Source organism: Grampus griseus (genome assembly GCF_964374135.1).
Source record: "Grampus griseus genome assembly, chromosome: 6".
NCBI classification, from domain to species: Eukaryota; Metazoa; Chordata; class Mammalia; order Artiodactyla; family Delphinidae; genus Grampus; species Grampus griseus.
In genome coordinates this window covers 89,314,873-89,338,480 of record NC_139000.1, presented here as the reverse complement: position 1 = coordinate 89,338,480, position 23,608 = coordinate 89,314,873, and the positions used below count along the sequence as shown (strand labels likewise).

At 43.5% G+C, this 23,608-nt stretch overlaps 1 protein-coding gene and 1 long non-coding RNA gene across 3 annotated transcripts in view; one reads left to right on the top strand and one right to left on the bottom strand.

The window, feature by feature from the left end:
• IPPK (inositol-pentakisphosphate 2-kinase) overlaps positions 1-4,904 on the bottom strand; it is a 47,806-nt gene extending 42,902 nt beyond the window's left edge. The window contains exon 1 of one of the 2 annotated variants that reach the window (XM_082655938.1): positions 4,689-4,904. In XM_082655938.1, coding sequence (XP_082512064.1) covers positions 4,689-4,769 — 81 coding nt within the window. In that variant the 5' untranslated portion in view covers positions 4,770-4,904. The remainder of the gene's footprint in view (positions 1-4,688) is intronic. The other variant, XM_082655939.1, reaches the window with a different exon arrangement.
• A 190-nt stretch (positions 4,905-5,094) lies between these two features.
• Positions 5,095-6,272, top strand: LOC309824335. The gene is made up of 3 exons (XR_014296917.1): positions 5,095-5,151; positions 5,415-5,612; positions 5,925-6,272. It is a non-coding gene; the product is annotated as an uncharacterized lncRNA (long non-coding RNA).
• Positions 6,273-23,608: the final 17,336 nt, after the last annotated feature.

Sequence of the window (23,608 nt, the reverse complement as noted above, 5' to 3'; positions counted from 1 at the left end):
AACTTGTGGGTGGAATTAAGACTCCAGGGCCTCTTGGCAAAGACAAGGTGTGAAGTGATCAGTCGCTGAAGCCTCACTGCTGGAGGACAAGCCCAAGTCAGGTCTTCCACCAGAGTGAGGATATAACCCAGGATGGGACCCCAAGAAGACCCCAGGGAAGCAGAGATCAAGCAACTTTCAAGGGAAAGGGAGACAGATAAACACAACAACAGCAGAAGGAATCGACCCGCAGGGTGCTGCCCCAGGCATCCCAAAATGGCTCAGCCCTGCTTCTGAGTGAGGCCACCACCCACAGACACCCCACTCGGGCACAGCCCAGGTCTTCCATCAGAATACCCGTGACAGAATACCAAGCCAAGTCACTTGCCTCTGCTGACCAGAGACAACCAGAAACACACCCCAGGGCCCACAGAAGGATAAGAGGGACAAGGTGTGGGACGCATTGTTGGGCTGACAGCCTCAGACAGAACAGATGGAGGGTGACTCGAGACATCTCATACAGCAACTGTCCCCAACCTTTTTGGCACCAGGGACCAGTTTTGTGGAAGACAATTTTTCCACGGCGGAGGCCGGGGGGTGGCGGGGAGGGTGGTCCAGGCAGCAATGTCAGCGATGGGGAGCGGCAGATGAAGCTTCGCTCGCTTGCCCGTCACTCACCTCCTGCTGTGCGGCCTGGTTCCTAACAGGCCTCGGACCCATACCGGTCCACAGCCCGGGGGTTGGGAACCCCTGTCATAAAGGGGGGCCAAGGACTCCAAAGGGAGGCCAGACAGGAGGTGGAGACCACAGGTGGGGACAGCAGGTGTCTGGAATGGGCAGGACATTTTCCATCCCATGTTTCACCTGCCTGTATGGACCCACAGCTGCCTCAGGACTGAAGCAGACACGGATGCAAGTTGTGAGGTAGGAGACAGGACAGTGGAGGTGTAAGCCCAGGTGACATTTGGGGGAAGGACACTTAGGGGCTGCAGCAGAAGAGGTGTTCAGATGGTCCCTAAAGGATGGAAAATCCAACAGTCAGAAGAGAATCAGAATGTTTTATAAAGACACACCACAAATGCATGGAATGCACAGTGAGGGTGCGTAGAGTGGAGCCTTCAAGGACCCCAGGCTCTCCAAGGCCACACGATGGCCACAGAGCAGGTGTCCAAACAAACCAAGAGGTAGGTGACCCAGTGCTGTGGTCTCGTCCTTCTGCAGCAGACACAGAAACCTTCCTTACCTTCCTGGTAAAAGGGGCAGCTGCTGTCCTGAGTTCTGCTGAGGAGGAAGAAGGTATTGTCGGGGCGGGGGAAGTGACCATGCCACCTTAGGATACCAGACCTAGACCAGCAGACCCCTACATGCTAGAAAGGCAGAGCTCAGCACTCACCAAGGCCAGGACTGTAAACCACCAAAGGGAATATATTTTGGAAATAACAAATCCTAACCTTTCAACTGCAGGTGATCCCAGGAATAAAGACAGGGCTACATGCACAGCTCTTCAATGAGACATCACCAAGAAGTCACATCAGCTGTATCAACCTGTATGAATATCATTAAAACTCTCAAATGCAGAATAAGTTACTTGTTAAAAAAAAATACTATAGGCAACAGAACGTTAAGACTCCTTATACTAGATTCAGGAGAAAATTTAGCCCAGGACTTGGGAATACGCCATTAAAAAAAGAAAGAAAGAAAAAAAAAAAGAGAGAACAACTCATTTGCTTCCAACAGCTCCATTAAGAAGTATGATCTACAAATCCTAAAACACAAGAGAAGAGAAACACACAGCTCCTGACTGCCTGAACCCCATATCTTCAGGACAAACACCCCAGGGCATCAAAACAATTGCAGAAAGGATCTGAAGCCCAATCAGAATCTTAGAAAGGCTATAAAACCTGAAAGATCAGGAACAAACTTTTGATAAAAGATCTTGGTTGGCGGGTCTTTCATGTTATCTCTGTCAACAGGAGGAAAACATCACAACAGCTTAGTGTGATAAAGGGAGTGGGCCCCTGTTTGCCCTGCACCCCAGAGGCGAGGGCAGCTGGAAGGCAGCTCAGTGCCTGGGGAGGAGTCTGCCTGGCCTGCCCTGGGTGACTCTCCACACTGAAGGCACATACGAGATCAAATGACAAACCAGACTTACAGTGACCTTCACAGGACAGGATGCCAAGCCAAAGCGAACAAGACCAAGGTAAAGAAGAGTCACTGCAGATGTAAAAGCAACACCACCACACGGAGAGAAATCCCACTTGGCAGCAGCGCACCTGAGGGCAGCGCCAGGCTTCGTGACCACAGCTCAGCATGAACTGGCACAGCCACTAGAACAAGTGACAGCACCCTCGGGCTACAGTAAGGAAAGGAAAGTACATGCCCACAAGGGAAGTGTCCTTGCCCAAGACCCCCCACAGGGTCAGTGCCGGGGACTCCAGGCACCCACTAGAGTACAGTGTCAGGTTGGCCACAGCCTTAGAGCACCTCAGAGGGTCAGTGCCAGGGCCAAGGGCCAGTGCCTGGGAAAGGGTTAAATTGCACAGCTGGACCCAAGGATGCTGAGCACTGGGCCACAGGAAAACTGACAGCAACCTGTCAAGAACTGGCATATGGTTCAGGCCTCACACTGTCATCTCTTACTGCCCAACCCTGAGCACACACCACGCTATGGCCTCCTTCGGCCTGCACTTAGCTCCTCCATATCCAGGCCCCATTTTCAAGTCCTGTGCTCCTGGAAGCCTCCCAACCCACCAGCCTGGAAGGCTGTCTGTCTGTGTCTTATCCCATGTTCCTTCAGTGCAGATGCCAGGCCTCAGGACTGGCTGGCTGAAGGTATGTCGGGTTCTGACACTGGAAAGGAGAGGGGATAGACTCATCACTTTTTAAGGACCTTTCAATTCTGAAAGTAGACGATGCCCCCTCTGAGAAAGAGACCGTCTCCCGATCTGAAAGAAACCTGGTGAGGGTCACCCTCTACTTCAGAATGAACGAGGTGGGTCTGGAGAGTCCACCCATGGGAGCAGAAATACTTGGTGCTCACCCACCTTCTTCTATCCCACTCACACACACACACCCTCTCCTTGGGCACAGTAGGGTCCTGAAAGCTGCCTTCCAGGGCTCTGTCCTCCCTCAAGGCCCAGGCAAAGCACAAAGGTTTCTCCACACGCAAGGGTCAGAGTTCTCCCTTTACTCAGCGCCTTCACTTGGTGGGAACCTTTTCTTACAAGACTACTCGTGATGATAATCTTCAAATTCAAATGTTGAGCTAACAACAACCAAGCAGGAATGAGCATAGTAAAGCAAATTTAGATTTTAAATAAAGAATGAAGAGAACAGGTACAGGATACCCTGATGACTCAGTTTAAAAGGGGGGGAAAAAAGGAAAAAGAAACATGACCCTAACACCTGGGGCTGTGCAACAAGGGAAGGGAAGGGGCCAGTTGCCCTGAAGGGTAGACACATGCTTGTCAGGGACAATGGAGAAGGCATCTGAGGGCCCAAGGCCTGGTGTTCTTTTACGCTGAGTCTGGAACTTGCTACTTCATCTGAGGCTACTTTTGAAACTCAGTACATTAGCCAAAAGAAGCCTTAATTAGCTTTACATAAAATGATGATATACCATGCAATCTTACTGAGGCATTGGAAGATGAGCTCCCCACGGGAGCTGTTGGGCTGGGTCAGCGCTTTTAACCGCCAAGTCCAAGGTGGATGATAGTTATCACTTGCATAACTTGTCCAGCTCCTCATCTTTCTATCAATTCCGCAAAGGGGATTCTGTTACTAGTTCCACTTTGAAAATGCAGAAACTGAGCCTGAGCCAGGCAGTGGTAGAACTGGGATTCTGCCCAGCTCTGTGTAACTGCAACTCCCATACTCTTAAGCCCTCAGTGACACCTATCACTCCTCCCCCAGCCCACCACATTCCTGCCTGGTTGCATTAGACAGCAAGATGTCAGAGAGATCTGGGCCTTCACACAAATCCACAAGCTTCTCTTCCTGGATTCAACTCACTGGGAGTCGTCACTGCACTCTCTGAAACTCTCTTCCTTACTGAATTAAGAAAGGGAAATTCTTTCAATTCTAAAAGATTCTGGAGAAGAATCTGTAGACAATGCTCCACTAATATTAACAACAGCAGCAGGAGAACAGCAATTCCCTGCATCTCAGGGAGGTAACAGCACCCCAAGCACTTTGCTTCTTTCTCCTGACCTTGCCCGTACCCTGTATCTTCCCTAAGGTTACTCGGGACGGCCTCACCGCAGCTGGGCAGTCGCAGGCGGCACCGTGTGAGGCCGGGATGGGGAGCGTTGGAAGGACGCGGAACAAAACCGGGGGGAAAAGGTGACACTGGAGGAACAGTGAACCGATCTGGAGGGAGGGGAGTGCTGGGGAGACATGGCACCAACCTAGGGGGAGGAGAGCGCTGGGGGGACGCGGAACTGATCTGGGGGAAGGCGGTGATACCAGCGGGACGCGGAACTGACCCGACGGGGTGGGGTGATGCTGGGGGGACGCGAAACTTATCGCGGGGCAGTGACACTGGGGGAACGCGCAACCGACCGGAAGGAGGGCTGCTGGGGAACCGATCCGGGGGTAATGGGTCCTGAGGGGATGCAGAACCGACCTGAGCGGAGGGGGTGTTTGGGGGACGCGGAACCCACCGGGAGTAGGGTAAGGGCCCTGAACCGCGCCGACAGTCAACCGCTCACCTGTGCGTGGGCCACCACTAGGCTCTTGTTGCCTTCACCGTGGTACCCCCATTCATTCTCGTCCATCTTCCCCTCGTCCATCCCACGGTGCGGCCCTGGAGCCTCGCGGGGCCACGAGCTGAGGGCCGCGGGTTCGCCTAGGAACCAGCCGCAGCCGACCGGGGAGGAGCTCCTGTCAGCCGCCGCCTCAGCTAGACCCAGCCGCCCGCACTCGCAGGCGCTGGCCGCCGGAAGCCACGCCCCCAACATCTCCCATGGCCGAGCCGGGCAACTTCCGGGTTCGCTCCCGCTTCTCCTCTGTTGACCACGGTGGTGGATGGACTGGCGGCCATCTTAGGTGCTGGCAGAGTGACTCACTTCCGGAGCGCGATCTTGAGAACCGGAAGAGAGGCTTCCGGCCTGGGCGCCGGAAGTGAGGCAAGCGGGCGGAGCCGTCTGCTACCTGGCGACCAGCACTGGCCTGGTGGGGAACATGAGTCCAGGCGGGCTGGGGTTAGAGCGGTACTGGCGCGCTAGGAGCCAGGGGGTCCCAGTGGGGCTGGGGGCGGGGGACGCCCAGGCAAGTCGGGGGCTTGGAAGGGGATGGTCCAGGCGGGCCGGGGGCGGGTGGTCCCTAGAGCTGGAGCCCGCTTAGTCATGGGGCCTCAGCCTTCTTTTCTGTAGAATGGGATACATTTCTCACTCAGCGGGTTATTAATATCCTCGTTTGCTCTTTACCTGATGCAGAATCACCCCAGTAGTCCCAGGAAGTGGAAACATTGTGGTCCACACCTTACAAATGAGGATACGTAGCTCAAAGAGGCAAGCGGACTCCTAAATGGCGCTCTTGTCGGAGTGTTACCTGAAAAACTGGCTTTGCCTTTTGGTGGGTGTCAAGCCAGAAGACAAAGAGTGGGAGAAGGAAGGATTTATTACTTGCAACAAGTAAGGAGAATGCTGCGGCTTTTTCCCAAAGCAGTGTCTCCCCAAAGAGCAAAATTGAGGAAGTTTTAAGCTAAGGTAACATGTGTATTCATAAAGGGCTTGGGCAGTCAGAGTCCAAGCTTTAGTTGAATGAAGTCATGAGGGTCAGAAAAGGTCTACATCATCCCTTAGGTCCCAGCTGATCTGGTAGTTGAGCACTTCAGACTACTCTTTACCATTGAAACAGAATTGAGAGTCTTTACTACTGATATATTATCTTTGCTACTGTTACTTCTCTTGCCTGATAATAGTTTGTTCTTTTTTTCTCTTAAGATCATTACTGAGACCTGTTGAAGGGCAAGCGTTGTGGCCAGGCTTAAAATGACTTAGGCCAAAAATGGCTTTTCTTATGTCAAGAAAGCCATGCCCAGGGGATTCCCTGGTGGTGCAGTGGTTGAGAATCTGCCTGCCAATGCAGGGGACACGGGTTTGTGCCCTGGTCTGGGAAGATCCCACATGCCGCGGAGCAAATGGGCCCGTGAGCCACAACTACTGAGCCTGCGTGTCTGGAGCCTGTGCTCCGCAACAAGAGAGGCCGCGATAGTGAGAGGCCCACGCACCGCGATGAGGGGTGGCCCCCGCTTGCCGCAACTAGAGCAAGCCCTCGCACAGAAACGAAGACCCAACACAGCCAAAAATAAATAAATAAAAAATTTTTTAAAAATACGGGAGTCCATGTATTAAAAAGAAAGCCATGCCTGGATTTCTTTTTCCGGGGACCTCCCCTACCCTATCTGCCTACAGGAGGAGTAGGTTTCGTTGAATCTTGAGGGATGTACCTTGAGCAGGAGGTCTGAATTCTGCCCTTGCCACTTAATGGCAGTGAAGCGAAGGGCAGATCTCTTCCCTTCTCTGGGCCTCAATTTATTCACTGTTGACGTGGGACTAATGATACCACCTTATAGAGCTGCTATGAGGATTAAATTAGATTAGCGATTCTCAGACTCCTACTCTCAAAACCATTTTATACTTTTTAAAAATGATTGACGGGAGTTCCCTGGCAGTGCAGTGGTTAGGACTCCATGCTCTTACTGCCAAGGGCCCAGGTTCAATCCCTGGTCAGGTAACTAAAATCCTTCAAGCTGTGTGGTGTGGCCAAGAAAAAAAAACAGATTGAAGGCCTCAAAAAGTTTTTGCTAATATGGCTTATATCTTTCTATGTTTACCATATTATAAATTAAAACATTTTTTTAAATTATTTTCATTTTAAATATTACCCTTTTTTAAAACGTAGCTATAATTCCCCCAAATATAGAGAAGAGTGGCAAATGTTTCACATTTTTGCAAATCTCTTTAAAGTCTGGCTTCATAGAAGATAGCTGGAGTCTCACATCTGCTTCTGCATTGAATCTGTTGCAATATATTGCTAGGGTTGAAGTATATGAAGAAAACCCAGCCTCAGGTATGTGGTTCAACAAGGAGAGACCTGCAGACCCTACTCTGAGAACAGCTTAGAGCACCTGGCAAGGCCTTGGGAATAGTAGTGAAATGAAGCTAGTGAGTCAGGAAAATGAGCTGATAGCTTTGAACATCTCCCCCACCCTGGGCCCCAAAGGACTGGCGCAGGTAGTCTCAGGCCCCACTCCAGGGATGGTCGAGAAATGGGGGCAGAAACAGCCCACTCCTGGAGGTAAGTAATCCCCAAGGGGACTGGGGGATAACTTGGGGGGGTGGGGGGGACACTCACAAAGGGTGAGAAGGCCTTCCTACACCCCCACAAGGTGGGGGTGTCTGAGATTTTCTCAGACATCTCTAAACATGTCTGAGATTTTCTCAGCATCTGTGAATGCAGAATTCGGATCAGATTGTTAAGTATCAAAACATTTCCCTGGGCGTCCCTGGTGGTGCAGTGGTTGAGAGTCCGCCTGCCGATGCATGGGACATGGGTTCGTGCCCCGGTCCAGGAGGATCCCATATGCCGCGGAGCAGCTGGGCCCGTGAGCCATGGCCGCTGAGCCTGCGCGTCCGGAGCCTGTGCTCCACGGCAGGAGATGCCACAGCAGTGAGAGGCCCGCATGCCGCAAAAACAAACAAACAACAACAAAAAAAACCATTTCCTTAAGGAAGCCTCTGTGGTGCTGGAAATGTTCTGTATCTTGGTTTGTTGGGGTTTTTTTTCAAGGAACATTTTATCACTGACACTGTTTAGAATTACTAGTGTATGGTTATTTAAAAGATTAAATCTTGATTTTATGATTGTTTAAAAATTCTCCACAGATGCTCCTAGGGTGGACCACACCCACCTTATCAAAGGGACAAATGCTCTGAAAGAATCATGGTGGGTTAACCAGTGAGGGACACAAAGGAGAGTGGGCTCATCTGCAGGGGTTGGGAGAAGGAAAGGCTGGAAAAGAAAGACATGAGAAAGGGGTCCCAGATAAACAGGGTTTATCAGTTGTTTTTCATACCCTGGATCCACACTCCCTTCTTTTTTATAGCATCAACCCAGTTTTTATTAGGGGAAGTACCTTTTCCTTTATTTAACCCCTGTGGTCTGACTTAAATGAACTTGATTCTAGCCTCAAGGCTGTGCAATCAAGAATTACATTCCCAGTGGTTGGTTCAGGAAGCGCAGGGAAGTAATCCAGGTTTGTCCAACTAAGCGCACGCCTTTGGCTTGCACTGAAATGACTGTGGGGAGAATCAACCTCAGCTGAGAAGCTGGGGGGGTCACCACATGCTGTCAGCAGTGATCCAGGCACCACAGGTGGCAGCAACAGAGGGGAAACAGCTGGAAAGTGGCAAGAAAGGGGACACAAAGTGAGCCAGAGGATCGAGTCCAACTCAGTTGATTTTAATTTTCTGAGCTAGTGAATTCTGTATTTTGCTTAAACAATTTGAGTTGGGTTCCTTTCACTCAGATCCTAGAGTCCAAGCTAATAATAAGGGTACCCTAGGCTGGACCAGTCACCTCTTCAAGAAAAAGCTAGAAGTGAAGCAAAGACCAAAAGGCCATCATTAGCTGGGATTCCTACATGAGGACATTTTGCCTAGATGCTTTATGCTCCTCCATCTAGGTCCCAGCTAGATTCCCACCACAGTTAATCAGTGTCACCTTTCTGTTTGAAAAAGGAAATGAGAGAGAGAGGAAGGAAGGAAAGAGGAGAAGAGAAAAGGAAGAAAGGTGAGATGGGAAACTCATCTTCCAACCACATTGAACAGCCATCCAGAACCAAAGTGGCAAAACACTAGTGACTGGGAGCCCAGTGATGAGTACTTACTCTATTCTTCCTATTTTTATGTGTGTCTGGAATTTTCCTTACTAAACAGTTCTTATTTTTGAAGGAAGCATGCGATATCATGTATCCCTTGATATGACATGACATGACATGATGAGAAAGGCACTTCACCTCTGTGGTATTCCCCTCACCCCTAAAGCTATAATCCCTGTCTAATCATTAGAAAAACATCAGACAGACCCAAATTGAGAGACATTTGGCAGAATAACTGACCAAGAGTCTTTGTAACTGCCCAGGTCATAGGAGACATGGACAGACCAGAGGAACCTAAGGAGACAAGACACCTAAATGCAATGTGGGATGCTGGAACAGAAAAGGACATTGGTGGGAACACTGGTAAAATCCAAATAAAATCTGGAGTTTAGTTATTAGTAATGGATCACTGTTAATTTCTTTGTTCTGGGAAATGTACCATAGTTAGGTATGTTAACGTGGAGGGAAATTGGGATAGGGCATTTGGGAACTTGGTACTATCTTGCAACATTTCTATAAATCTAAAATCCAAAATTAAAAGTTCACAAAAAGGAAGGCATTCATTGTTCAGCTTCTTTCATAATTAAATAATTAAAATAAGTATATATCTTAAAATATATATCAAACTGGCAAAATAAAAGCAATTTTGCACAGTGTTTGATATGGGTGGTATACACAGGCAGGATGTGTGCACTGTGGAGGAGAGGGTCTGCATTGTTGGAGCCCAGTTTGGCCATGTCATTAAAAGTATTGTAGCTATAGCTAATCCCGTTTGATCCATTTCCATGCCTACAAATTACCCTACAAAACCCTCCCTTCAGTGCTCAGAGACATGTACAGGATGTTTGTACAAACACAAGAGTGATGGACAGGACTTGGTTCCCAATGTGGGCACCTCAGGACAGCCTCAGGCTGCACCAGCCCACCCCAGCAGAAGACTTGCAGGGGGGCTTAGCAACCCGTGTTCTAACAACTTCCCCACATGAATCCCAGAACCACTGAATTATGGTATACTTGAAAATTATACAGGCAGTAAGGAAATGAGTTAGATCTGTACTGACATGAAAGATGTTCAAGGTCTATGGTTAAGTGAAACAAGTGTGTGTGTGTATGTGTTGTGTCTGTGTGTAAATGCAAAGAAAAGGGAAAGGAAATTTTCCCATCTGGGAAGAGGAGAGCAGGAGAAACGAAAGAAGAATGTCACTTTCCTCTTATATTTGTATGTTGTTGACTCAGAGTATGTATTCATGTAACACTTCTGTAATAAAAATTTAAATGAATACATTCTCAATACTTTTTAAATTAGATAGATCTATCACTATGTATGAATATGGAAAGATGGCCATGGTATGTTTAATACAGAAATAGGTGTTTGTTTTTGAATGGAAAAGAAAAATTATCAAGAAATAGGTGCCTGGGACTTCCCTAGTGGTCCAGTGAGTAAGACTCTGCAGTCCCAATGCAGGGGGCCCGTGTTGGATCCCTCAACAGGGAACTAGATCCCATATGCACGCTGTAACTAAGAAGCCCACATGCTGCAACTAAAGATCCCGCATGCAGCAACTAAAAGATACCGCAACAAAGATCCCACGTGCTGCAACTAAGACCCGGCGCAGCCTACATAAATAAATAAATAAACAAACAAACAAACCACAACTAATACCTGGCACAGCCAAAATAAATAAATAAACAAACAAACCTAAAAAAAAAAAAAAGAAATAGGTGCCTTGCTGTGTACTGAGATTTTCTTTGGGGATGGGACCACAGGTGATGTGCACTGACTACACTACATGTGTCTGTAACATTTGAATTTTGCGTACAAAGTATGAGTTATCTTTGTAATTAGAAAAAAATAATAAAGCTCTGCATGCAGTGGCCTCAGTATGCTCAACTACATAGAATTAGGCAGGTGTTCTTGAGGGTGGACTCCAGGATATTCAGGCCACCTGAACTGCTGACCTCAGGTAATCCCACCAACTCCAAGGTATCCTGACTGGAAGGTGAGTCAAGAGTCCTTGGAGGGGGCTTCCCTGGTGGTGCAGTGGTTGAGAGCCCGCCTGCCGATGCAGGGGACACAGGTTCGTGCCCCGGTCCGGGAAGATCCCACATGCAGCAGAGCGGCTGGGCCCGTGAGCCATGGCTGCTGAGCCTGCGCGTCCGGAGCCCATGCTCCGCAACGGGAGAGGCCACAACAGTGAGAGGCCCGCATACCGCCCCCCCAAAAAAAAAGAGTCCTTGGTGGGAACTTGGCCTCTTTCCACACAGGGATATGATGACGTTGGGCATGCTATTACATGAATTAGTCACTCTCCTGGGGTCTGATGCCCAGAATTTCTGCTCCTCATCCACCTTCTCCTTTCTCCAGCTCTTACACTCCAGGAAAGTACAGGGGAAAGGGTGATGGTGCCACAGCATGACTAAGGAGGCCCAACCCTTCCAATAAGGGCATCCCAGGGCATCATTATCATCTTAGACAACGCAGAAAAGTACAATCCATCAAACAAAAGATTGATAACTTTGTCTACATTAAAAATTAAAATCTTGAGGTATCAATACCTAGAGTAGTCAAACTCATGGAGACAAAAATAGAATAGTGGTTTCGAGGGACTGGGGGGAGGGGTAACAGGGAATTAGTGTTAAAAAGCTACAGAGTTTCAGTTTGGGTAGAGGAAAAAGTTCCGGAGATGGAGGGTGGTGAATGTACATTATGAATATACATAATACCACTAAAAAGAAAATCTCAGCACAACAAAAGTCACAAAACTGCAATGCACATAGCAGATTAAAAAAAAAAAAAAAAGGAAGTTGGAAACATCTAAATTATCCATCAGAGACATACTATGCAGCTATTACAAAGGAAGAATGTCTCCAAGATACGTTGTTAAATGAGAAAGGTAAATTTTAAGATACTGTGTACATTATGATACCACTCATATAAAAATATACAACACAAACATACATATCTAATCAGCCAAATATTTCTATGAGCATAGGGTATCTCTGAAAGGATACAAGAAATTGGTAACAGTTACATACTAGGAGTAAAATGTGATGCTAGCAAAAAAAAAATTCCTTGTATACTCTGTGTAACCTTTTTTCCTTTTTAAATTTTGTACATATGTATGTGCTGCCTATTAAAAATAGGACTTCTGGTTTCTGGTCTGACTTGTAAAAACCTTGGAAACTGTCACTCTGTCTTAACAAGTAAACAGCTGAACAAACTGAAAATCAACAAATCTTAGCTCTGTTGAGGAAGTGAGGTCACAGGGCAAATTACTGCCACAAAAACTGGGGAGACAGGCAGATACAGAGAATCAGCTTACTGGAATAGAAACCCTCAGGCAGAGACATCTGCAGGAACCAATGTTGGGTAGGAAAACCTGAATTGTAATTGACTAATTGCTGGAGGCTCAGTGTGGACAAGTATGAGAGATTAAAAACTCCATAGGCCCCATTCACTGGGGGCCTCCACACTTTTTGTAAGTTTACCTCCAGGAGCACTAGCAGGTTTCTCACAGCCAATGTTGGAGAAAAATCCCCTTGTGCTTCCAGCAGGAAGAAGAGAAAAGTAATCATTTTGAAACACACAGAGCATTCTGTACTTCCTAAAAGGTCTGCCTTCAGGAGAAACTGTTTTACCAGAGCCTAACCTATTTGGGTTCTATTAGAGTCTAACCAACCTGGGGCAAGGGTAATATGCAAATTCAACCCCCTCTAGCTTTCCATGTGGAGAAGGGAACTACCCCACTCTCAACCCCCTCCAAACATCCTGTCCCACCTAAGTTGGGGAAAAAACTGAGAGCTACTTATGAAGATCAGATCCCAGGTCAACATGCGCACAAAAAACTGAGACCTAATCATAGGACTGTTGAAGACTTCCCCCACTTCCACATTTTATATTATACCACTAAAGACCTATTTAGTTCCTTTTACCCAGTACACCATGTCTGCCTTTCAACAAAAACAAGGTATAATAAAGGCAAAAACATAGTCTGAAGAGACAGAGCAAGTATCAGAATCAGACTTAGATATGGCAGGAATGTTGGAATTACCAGACCAGGAATTTAAAATAACAATGATTAACATGCTAAAGGCACTAATGAAAAAGGTAGACAAGATGTAAGAACAGATAGGTAAAGTAGACAAAGTAAATGGAGAGATGGAAAATCTAAGAAAGAATTTTGAAAATGCTAGAGATCAAAAACACTGTAACAGAGAAAGAATGTCTTTGATTGACTCACTAGTAGACTGGATACAGCTGATGAAAAAATCTCTAAGCATGAGGATATGTCAAGATAAAATTCCAAAACTGAAGAGTGAAGAGTAAAAAGTCTGAAAAAAAAAAAAAAGAAGACAACTACAAAAGGTGTAACATATGTATAATGGGAATACCAGAAAGTGAAGAAAGATCAAAAGGAACAAAAGCAAAAGTCGAAGCAGTAATGACTGAGAATTTCACCAAATTAATGTCAGATATCAAACTACAGATCCAGAAAGCTCAGAGGACACCAACCAGGTTAAATGCCAAAATAAAACTACACCTAGGCATATGATATTCAACTGCAGAGAATTAAAAACAGAGAATCCTGAAAGACACCAGAGGGAAAAATTGCTTACCTATAGAGGAGGAAAGGTAAGACTGATATCTGACTCCTCCTCAGAAACAATGCAAGAAGTGAATGGAGTGAAATATGTAAGGTGTTGAGAGAAAAACCCCATCAACCAAGAAGTCTGTATTCTGAAAAATTAGCTTCAAAAGTGAAGGAGAGGGCTTCCCTGGTGGCGCAGTGGTTGACAGTCCGCCTGCTGATGCAGGGGACACGGGCTCATGCCCCAGTCTGGGAAGATCCCACATGCCGCGGAGCGGCTAGGCCCGTGAGCCATGGCCACTGAGTCTGCACGTCCAGAGCCTGTGCTCCACAACAGGAGAGGCCACAACAGTGAGAGGCCCGCATACTGCAAAAAAAAAAAAAAAAAAAAAAAAGTGAAGGAGAGAAAGAAGATTCTAGGAAGATGGGAGTAGAAAGGACCAGGAATCTATCTCCCCTCAAACAACAATTACACTAGCAGAATCTGTTTGATGTAACTATCTGGTAACTTTAGAGTCTATTGCAAACTTGAATGGTAAATTGCAGTTAATTTTGGTCAATTTCAGCTCTTAGCACAGTAGTAGCTACCCATCCCCCAGCCTCCTGACTCATAGCAGACAGCTATGCATTTGTTCTAGAAAGTCAGATTGGGCAATAAGGACCATGTCATCCAAATATTTGGGATCTGTGTTCTGATCACTAATTGCTGCCTCTGATCACAGAGGTACAAGGAGGTGGGTGGCCATTATTTTTACACCTCCTCATTGTAAGCCCTTCCCCCTTCTGCTGAAATGACTTTTAAGGGAGTAAAAAGCGTGGTGCCACCCCATTCATTTTTTTCTTTTGCCCTTTTGGGAGAAACATATTAAAGACTAGGACATTCGATAGCAACTGTGTATACTGGAAATTAGAAAGTCACTGTGTAAGCCCAAGGAAAGACACAATCTGAGATAAGACCTTAAGTTTATACCTCCGGCTAATTCTTAGCACAAAAACCGACCTACAACAATCTAAAAAACAAAAATAATAACAAAGCAAACCCTGGGAAGGGGGAGAATCTGATTTTCAGAGTTACCACATTATTAGATTCACAGGTCCAGTGTTTGACAAAATCATATAAGGAAACAGTAAGTATGGCCCATTCAAAGGAAAAAAATAAACCAACAGAAACTGTTCTGAAAAAAGACTTTAAAACAACTGTCTTAAAAATGCTCAAAGAATTAAAGAAAGACATAGAGAAAGTCAAGAAAATGATGTATGAATAAAATGGAAAGAACAATAAAGAGATAGAGAAGCTAAAAAGCAATTCAAGAACTTTTAGTTCAACTATAATAATTAAAATAATTTTAGTTCAATTACAATAATTGAAATGAAAAAACTACTAGAAGCAGAATTGAGCAGACAGAAGATAGAATCAATCAGTGAACTTAAACACAAGACAATGGTAATTACTGAAGCTGAAAAACAGAAAGAAAAAAGATTCAAGAAAAATGAACAGAACCTAAGGGACCTGTGGGATACAATCTCCCAGAACAACATATGCATTGAGAGTACCAGAAGGAGAAAAGAGAGCAAAAGGGGCACAGAGAATATCTGAAGAAACTGTGGCTGCAAATATTCCAAATTTGATGGAATACATGAACATAAATATCCAAAGATTTCGACCAACTCCAAGTAAAATGAACTCAAACCCACACCAAGGCACATAATCAAACTGTCAAATGACAAAGACAGAGTGAATCTTGAAAGCAGCAAGAGAGAAGTCATTTGTCACATACAATCGATCCTCAAAATCAGCCGATTTGCTATCAGAAACTCTGGATGCCAGAAGACAATGGACCAATATATCAAAGTGATAGAAAAAAAAAAAAAACTTGTCAACCAGAAGTCCTATATCCAGCAAAGCTGTCCTGCAAAAGTGAGGGAGAAATTAAGACACTCTCTGATACAGATCAGCCAAGATGGTGGAGTAGAAAGACCCTGAGCTCATCTCCTCTCAGGAGCACACCAAAATCACAGCTATCTGCAGAACAACCATTAATGAAAAAGACAGAACCTACCAGAAAAGATCTTCTACAACCAAAGACATAAAGAAGGAACCACAACAAGACAGGTAGGAGCAGTGGACTCATGATACAATCAAGTCCCATACCCCCAGGTTGGCAACCCACAAACTGGATAATAATTATATTGAACAGATTCTCCCATAAAAGTGAGAGTTCTGAGCCCCACATCAGGCTCCCCAGCCCTGGGATCACGTGCCAGGAAGACAAGACCCAAGAGCATTTGGCTTTACTATCAGAAGCCCCACAGTACTGGGGAAAATACAGACTTCATTCTTAAAGGGCACAGACAAAATCTCATGTGCCTCTAGACATGCCCCTAGACACTGCCCTGCCCACCAGGCCAAGACCCAGCTCCACTATGAGGGGACAGGCATTGGCTCTCCAGGAAGCTTGCACTAGCCTCTAAACCAGCCTCACCCTCGAGGGGGCAGACACCAAATGCAAGAAAACCACAATCCCACAGCCTGCAGAACCAGTGTGCCCACAGCAGGCCAGACCTTACTCTGGGACAAGCAGTGAATTGAAGAGAGAGTAGTGGAAATCACTGCCGCTGAACAGAAAAGTGAATGAAAAGAAATGAGAACAGTTTAAGAGACCTCTGGGACAATATCAAATGCACTAATAGTTGCATTATGGGGGTCCCAGAAGGAGAAGAGAGAAAGGGCCTGAGAACATATTGGAAGACATAATAGCAGAGAACTTCCCTAACCTGGGGGAAAACAACAACAACAATCACTCAAGTCCAGGAAGTGCAGAGAGTCCCATACAAGATGAACCTAAACAGGAACATGCCAAGACACACTGTAATTAAAGCGACAAAAATTAATGATAAAGAGAGAATATTAAACCAGCAAGGGAAAAGCAGCAAATAGCATACAAAGGAACTCCCATAAAGCTATCAGCTGACTTTTCAGCAGAAACTCTGCAGGCCAGAAGGAAGTGGCACAATATATTTAAAGTGATGAAAGGGGAAAACCTATAACCAAGAAAACTCTACACAGCAAGGCTCTCATTCAGATTTGATGGATAAATCGAAAGCTTTATAGACAAGCAAAAGCTAAAAGAGTTCAGAACCACCAAACCAGCTTTACAAGAAATGTTAAAGAAGCTCCTCTAGGCAAAAAGCAAAAGGCAACAACTAGAAATAAGAAAATTGCAAAATGAAAAAGCTCATTGGTAAAAGCAAGCATACAGTAAAGGTAAGAAATCATCCACACTAAAGCTAGTAGGGAGGTGAAAAGACAAAAGTAGAAAAATCATATATATCCACAAAAAGCAGTTAAGGGATACATAAAACAATCAGATGTAAAATATGATAACATAGAAAGCAGTCATGAAGGGAGGAGAGAACTAATGCAGGGTTTTTAAAATGCATTTGAAATTAAGAGATCAGCAACTTAATATATATATGGCTATACAAAATCCACTTGGTAACTGCAAACCAAAAATCTGTGAAAGATATACACACACACAAAAAAAAGAAAAAGGAATCCAAACATAAAAGCAAAGATAATCATCAAATCACAAGAGAATGAAAGAAGAAGAAAGGGAGAAAAAAGACCTACAAAAACAAATCCAAAACAATTAACAAAATGGCAATAGGAACATACATATCGATAATTACCTTAAATGGGGACTTCTCTGGTGGTCCAGTGGTTAAGAATCCACCTTCCAATGCAGTGGACGTGGGTGCAATCCCTGGTCGGGGACCTAAGATGCCACATGCTGCAGGGCAACTAAGCCTGCGTGCCTCAACTACTGAGCCTGCACACTCTAGAGACCACATACCACAACTAGAGAGCCTGTGTGCCATAACTACTGAGCCCATGTGCTCTGGAGCCCTTGTGCAACAACTACTGAGCCTGCACACTCTGGAGCCCATGCACCACAACTAGAGAGACTGCATGCCACAACGAAGAACCTGTGTGCCAAAACTAACACGTGACACAGCCAAAGAAATTAAATAAATAAATAAATACTTTAAAAAAAAAGAACGGAATCTATATTTTAAAAAATTTTCCTTAAATGTAAATGGACAGCGTCAAATGCACCAATATTCGCATTATAGGAGTCCCAGAAGGAGAAGAGAGAGAGAAAGGGCCTGAGAAGATATTTGAAGAGATAATAGCTGAAAACTTCACTAACATGGGAAAAGAAGCAGTCACCCAAGTTCAGGAAGCAAAGAGAGTACCACACAGGATCATCCCAAGGAGGAACATGCTGAGAAACATAGTAATCAAATTGACAAAAATTAAAGATAAAGAGAAAATATTGAAAGCAACAAAGGCAAAGCAACAAATAACATACAAGGGAATCCCCATCAGGTTATTAGCTGATGTTTCAGCAGAAACTCTGAGGCCAGAACGGAGTGGCACAATATATTTAAAGTGATGAAAGGGAAAAACCTACAACCAAGAATACTCTACCCAGCAAGGCTCTCGTTCAGATTCAACAGAAAAATCAAAAGCTTTACAGACAAGCAAAAGCTAAAAGAATTCAGCACCACCAAACCATCTTTACAACAAATGCTATAGGAACTTCTCTAGGTGGAAAAGAAATGGCCACAACTAGAAACAAGAAATTACAAAATGGGAAAGCTTGCCAATAAAGGCAAACATACAGTAAAGGTAGGAAATTATCCACACACAAATATGATATCTTAAACCAATAATCATGAGAGGAGGAGAGTACAAATGCAGGATATTTGAAATGTATTTGAAACCAAGAGATCAGCAACCTAAAACAATTATGTATATATATATATAGACTGCTATATCAAAAAATCATGGTAACCACAAACCAAATATCTATAATAGATATACACACAAATAAGAAAATGGAATCTACAACACTAAAGAAAGTTATCAAATCACAAGAGAACAAAAGAGGAAATGAAGTAAAAAGACCTACAAAACCAAATCCAAAACGATTAACAAAATGGCAATAAGAACATACATATTAATAATTACCTTATGTAAACAGATTAAATGCTCCAACCAAAAGACACAGACTGTGACTTCCCACAGTGGTTAAGAATCCGCCTGCCAATGCTGGGGACACGGGTTTAATCCTAGTCTGGGAAGATCCCACATTCTGTGGAACAACTAAGCCTGTGTACACAATACTGAAACCTACACTCTAGAGCCCGCAAGCCACAACTACTGAGCCCGCGCACCACAACTACTGAAGCCCATGAGTCCTAGAGCCCATGCCATAACTATTGAGCCCACGTGCCACAACTACTGAAGCCTGCATGCCTAGAGCCTGTGCTCTGCAACACAAGAATCCACCACAATGAGAAGTCCATGCACCACAACAAAGAGTAGCCCCCACTCGCCACAACTAGAGAAAGCCCATGCGCAGCAACAAAGACCCAATGCAAATAAATAAGTAAATAAATAAATAATTTTTAAAAAGACACAGACTGGCTGAATGGATACAAAAACAAGACCCATATATGTGCTGTCCATAAGAGACCCACTTCAGATCTAGAGACACAGACAGGCTGAAAGTGAGGGGATGGAGAAAGGTATTCCATACAAATGGAATTCAAAAGAAAGTTGGTGTAGCAATACTAATATCAGACAAAATAGACTTTAAAATAAAGACTATTACAAGAGACAAAGAAGGACACTACATAATGATCAAGGGATCAATCCAAGAAGAAGATAAAACAACTGTAAATATATATGCACCCAACATAGGAGTATCTCAATATATAAGGCAATTAATTGTTAACAGACATAAAAGGAGAAATTGACAATAATAATGGAAGACTTTAACACCCCACTTGCATCACTGGACATATCATCCAGATGGAAAATCAATAAGGAAACATAGGCCTCAAATGAGGCATTAGGGCAGATGGACTTAACTGATATTTATAGAGCATTCCAGCTGAAAGCAGCAGAACAGACATTCTTTTCAAGTGCACATGGAACATTCTCCAGGATAGATCACATGCTGGGCCACAAAACATGCTTCTTTAAATTTAAGAAAATTGAAATTGTATCAAGTATTTTTTCTGACCACAACACTATGAGATTAGAAATCAACTACAAAAAAAAATTGTAAAAAACACAAACATGTGGAGGCTAAACAATATGATACTAAACAACCAATGGAAGAAATCAAAGAGGAAATCAAAATATACCTGGAGAGGGCTTCCCTGGTCGCACAGTGGTTGAGAGTCTGCCTACCGATGCAGGGGACACGGGTTTGTGCCCCGGTCCGGGAGGATTCCATGTGCCGCAGAGCGGCTGGGCCCATGAGCCATGGCTGCTGAGCCTGCACGTCCGGAGCCTGTGCTCTGCAGCGGGAGAGGCCGCAGAAGTGAGAGGCCCGCGTACCGCAAAAAAAAAAAAATTTTTTTAAATTAAAAAATATATATATATCTACCTGGAGACAAATAAAAACGAAAGCATGATGATCCAAAATCTATGGGATATAGCAAAAGCAATTCTAAGAGGGAAGTTTATAGCGAAACAAGCTTACCTCAGCCATAATTTGAAAAGATACATGCACCCCAATGTTCTTTGTGGCACTATTTACAATAGCCAAAACATGGAAGCAACCTAAATGTCCATTGATGGATGAATGGATAAAGAAGATGTGATACACATATACAATGGAATATTACTTAACCATTAAAAAGAACTAAATAATGCCATTTGCAGTGACATGGATGGACCTAGAGATTGTCATACTGAGTGAAGTAAGTCAGACAGAGAAAGACAAATATATGATATCGTTTATATGTGGAACATAAAAATATGGTACAAATGAATTTATTTACAAAACAGAAATAAAGTCACAGATGTAGAAAACAAGCTTATGGTTACCAAGGCTGAAGCAGGGGAGGGATAAATTGGGAGATTAGGATTGATATATACACACTACTATATATAAAATAGATAACTAACAAGAACCTACTGTATAGCACATGGAACTGTACTCAGTACTCTCTAATGACCCGTATGGGAAAAGAATCTAAAAAAGAGTGGATGTATGTATATGTATAACTGATTCACTTTGCTGTACAGCAGAAACTAACACAACATTGAAAATCAACTATACTCCAATTAAGATTAATTTTTTTGTGTGTGTGTGGTACGCGGACCTCTCACCGTTGTGGCCTCTCCCGTTGCAGAGCACAGGCTCCGGACACGCAGGCTCAGTGGCCATGGCTCACGGACCCAGCCGCTCTGCGGCATATGGGATCTTCCCGGACTGGGGCACGAACCCATGTCCCCTGCATCGGCAGGCGGACTCTCAACCACTGCACCACCAGGGAAGCCCAAGATTAATTTTAAAAAAGCTTACCTCAGGAAACAAGAAAAATCTCAAATAAACAACCTAACTTTATATCTAAAGCAACTAAAGAACAAAAAAAGCCCAAAGTTCGTAGAAGGAAAGAAATCATAAAGATCAGAGCAGAAATAAATGAAATAGAGACTAAAAAAAGAAAAAATAGAAAAGATCAACTACTAAAAGCTTGTTCTTTGAAAAGATAAAGAAAATTGATAAACCTTTAACTAGACTCATCAAGAAAAACAGAGAGAGGGTCCCAATCAATAAAATTAGATATGAAAAAGAAGCTACAATGGACATCACAGAAATAAAGAGGACAATAAGAGACTACTACAAGCAACTACATGCCAATAAGATGGATAACCTAGATGAAATGGCTAAATTCTTGAAAGGTACAATCTCCCAAGACTGAACCAGGAAGCAATAGAAAATATGAACAGACCAGTTACAAGTACTGAAATTGAATCTGTGATTAGAAAACTCCTAACAAGCAAAAGTCCAGGACCAGATGGCTTCACAGGCAAATTCTATCAAGCACTTAGAGAAGAATTAACACCTATCCTTATGAAACTATTCCAAAATATTGCAGAAGAAGGAACACTTCCAAACTCATTCTATGAGGCCACCATCACCCTGACACCAAAACCATACGAAGATACCACAATAAAAGAAAATTACAGGCCAATATCACTGATGAACATAGATGTAAAAATCCTCAACAAAATACTAGCAAATAGAATCCAACAATACATTAAAAGGATCATACACCATGATAAAGTGGGATTTATCCCAGGGATACAAGGATATATCAATATCTGCAAATCAATCCGTGTGATATACCACATTAAGAATAAAACTTAAGAATAAAAACCATATGATCATCTCAATAGATGTAAGCTTTTGATGAAATTCAGCATCCACTTATGAAAAAAACTCTCCAGAAAGTGGGCATAGAGGGAACCTACCTCAACATAATAAAGGCTATATATGACAACCCCACAGCTAACATACTCAATCGTGAAAAGCTGAAGCATTTCCTCTAAGATCAGGAACAGCACAAAGATGCCAACTCTTGCCACTTTTATTCAACAGAGTTTTGGAAGTCTTAGCCACAGCAATCAGAAAAGAAAGAGAAATAAAAGGAATTCAAATTGGAAAGGAAGAAGTAAAACTGTCACTGTTTGCAGATGACATGATACTATACATAGAAATTGCTAAAGATGCCACCAGAAAACTACTAGATCTCGTCAATGAATTTGGTAAAGTTGCCAGATACTAAATTAATATACAGAAATCTACTGAATTTCTATACACTAACAATGAACTATCAGAAGGAGAAAGTAAGGAAATAATCCCACTTACCATTGCATCAAAAAATAAAATACCTAGGAATCAGCCTACTTAAGGGGGCAAAAGGCCTGTACTCAGAAAACTATAAGACACTGATGAACAAAACTGAAGACACAAAGGGATGGAAAGATATACTGTGTTCTTGGATTGGAAGAATCAATATTGTTTAAATGACCATACAACTCCAGGTGATCTACAGATTCAATACAATCCCTATCAAAATACCAATGGCATTTTTCACAGAACTAGAACAAATAATTTAAACATTTGTATGGAAACACAAAAGACCCTGAACAGCAAAAACAATCTTGATAAAGAAGAGCAGAGCTGGAGGAGTCATACTCTCTGACTTCAGACTATACTACTGTAATCAAAACAATATGGCACGGACACAAAAACAGACACATAGATCAATGGAACACGATAGAGAGCCCAGAAATAAACCCATGCACTTATCATCAATTAACCTATGACAAAGGAGGCAAGAATATACAAAGGAGAAAAGACAATCTTTCAATAAGTGGTGCTGGGAAAACTGTACTGCTACATGTAAAGGAATGAAATTAGAACATTCTCTAGCACCATATACAAAAACAAACTGAAAATGGATTAAAGACCTAAATGTAAGACTAAATACTATAAAACTCCTAGAGAAAAACAAAGAACACTCCTTGACATAAATTGCAGCAATTTTTTTGGATCTGTCTCCTAAAGTAAAGGAAATATAAGCAAAAACAAACAAATGGGACCTAATTAAACTCAAAAGCTTTTGCACAGCAAAGGAAACCATTGACAAAATGAAAAGACAGCATAGTGAGCGGGAGAAAATATTTACAAATGATATGACCAATAAGGGATTAATATCCAACATATATAAACAGCTTGTACAGCTCAACACCACAAAAACAAACAACCCAAGTAAAAAATGAAACTGAACAGAAATTTTCCAAAGTGGAAATGCAGATGGCCAACAGGCCATGAAAAGAGCCTCAACATCTTTAATCATCAGGGAAATGCAAATCAAAACCACAATGAGATATCACCTCACACCTGTGAGAATGGCTATCATTAAAAAGAATACAAAAAATGAACGTTGGCAAGGATGTGGAGAAAAGGAAAACCTCACACACTGGGGAATATGGGAATGTAAACTGGTGCAGCCATTGTGGAAAAGTGTAGAGGTTTCTCAAAAAACAAAAAATAGAACCATATGACCAAGCAATTCCACTCCTGCATATACATCCTTAAAAAACAAAAACACTAATTCAAAAAGATACATGAACCTCAATGTTCATAGCAGCATTATTTACAATTGCAAAGATATGGAAGCAACTGAAGTGTCCACTGATGGATGAATGGATAAAGAAGATGCAGCAACATGTATGGACTTGGAGGGCATTACACTAAGTGAAAGAAGTCAGACAGATTAC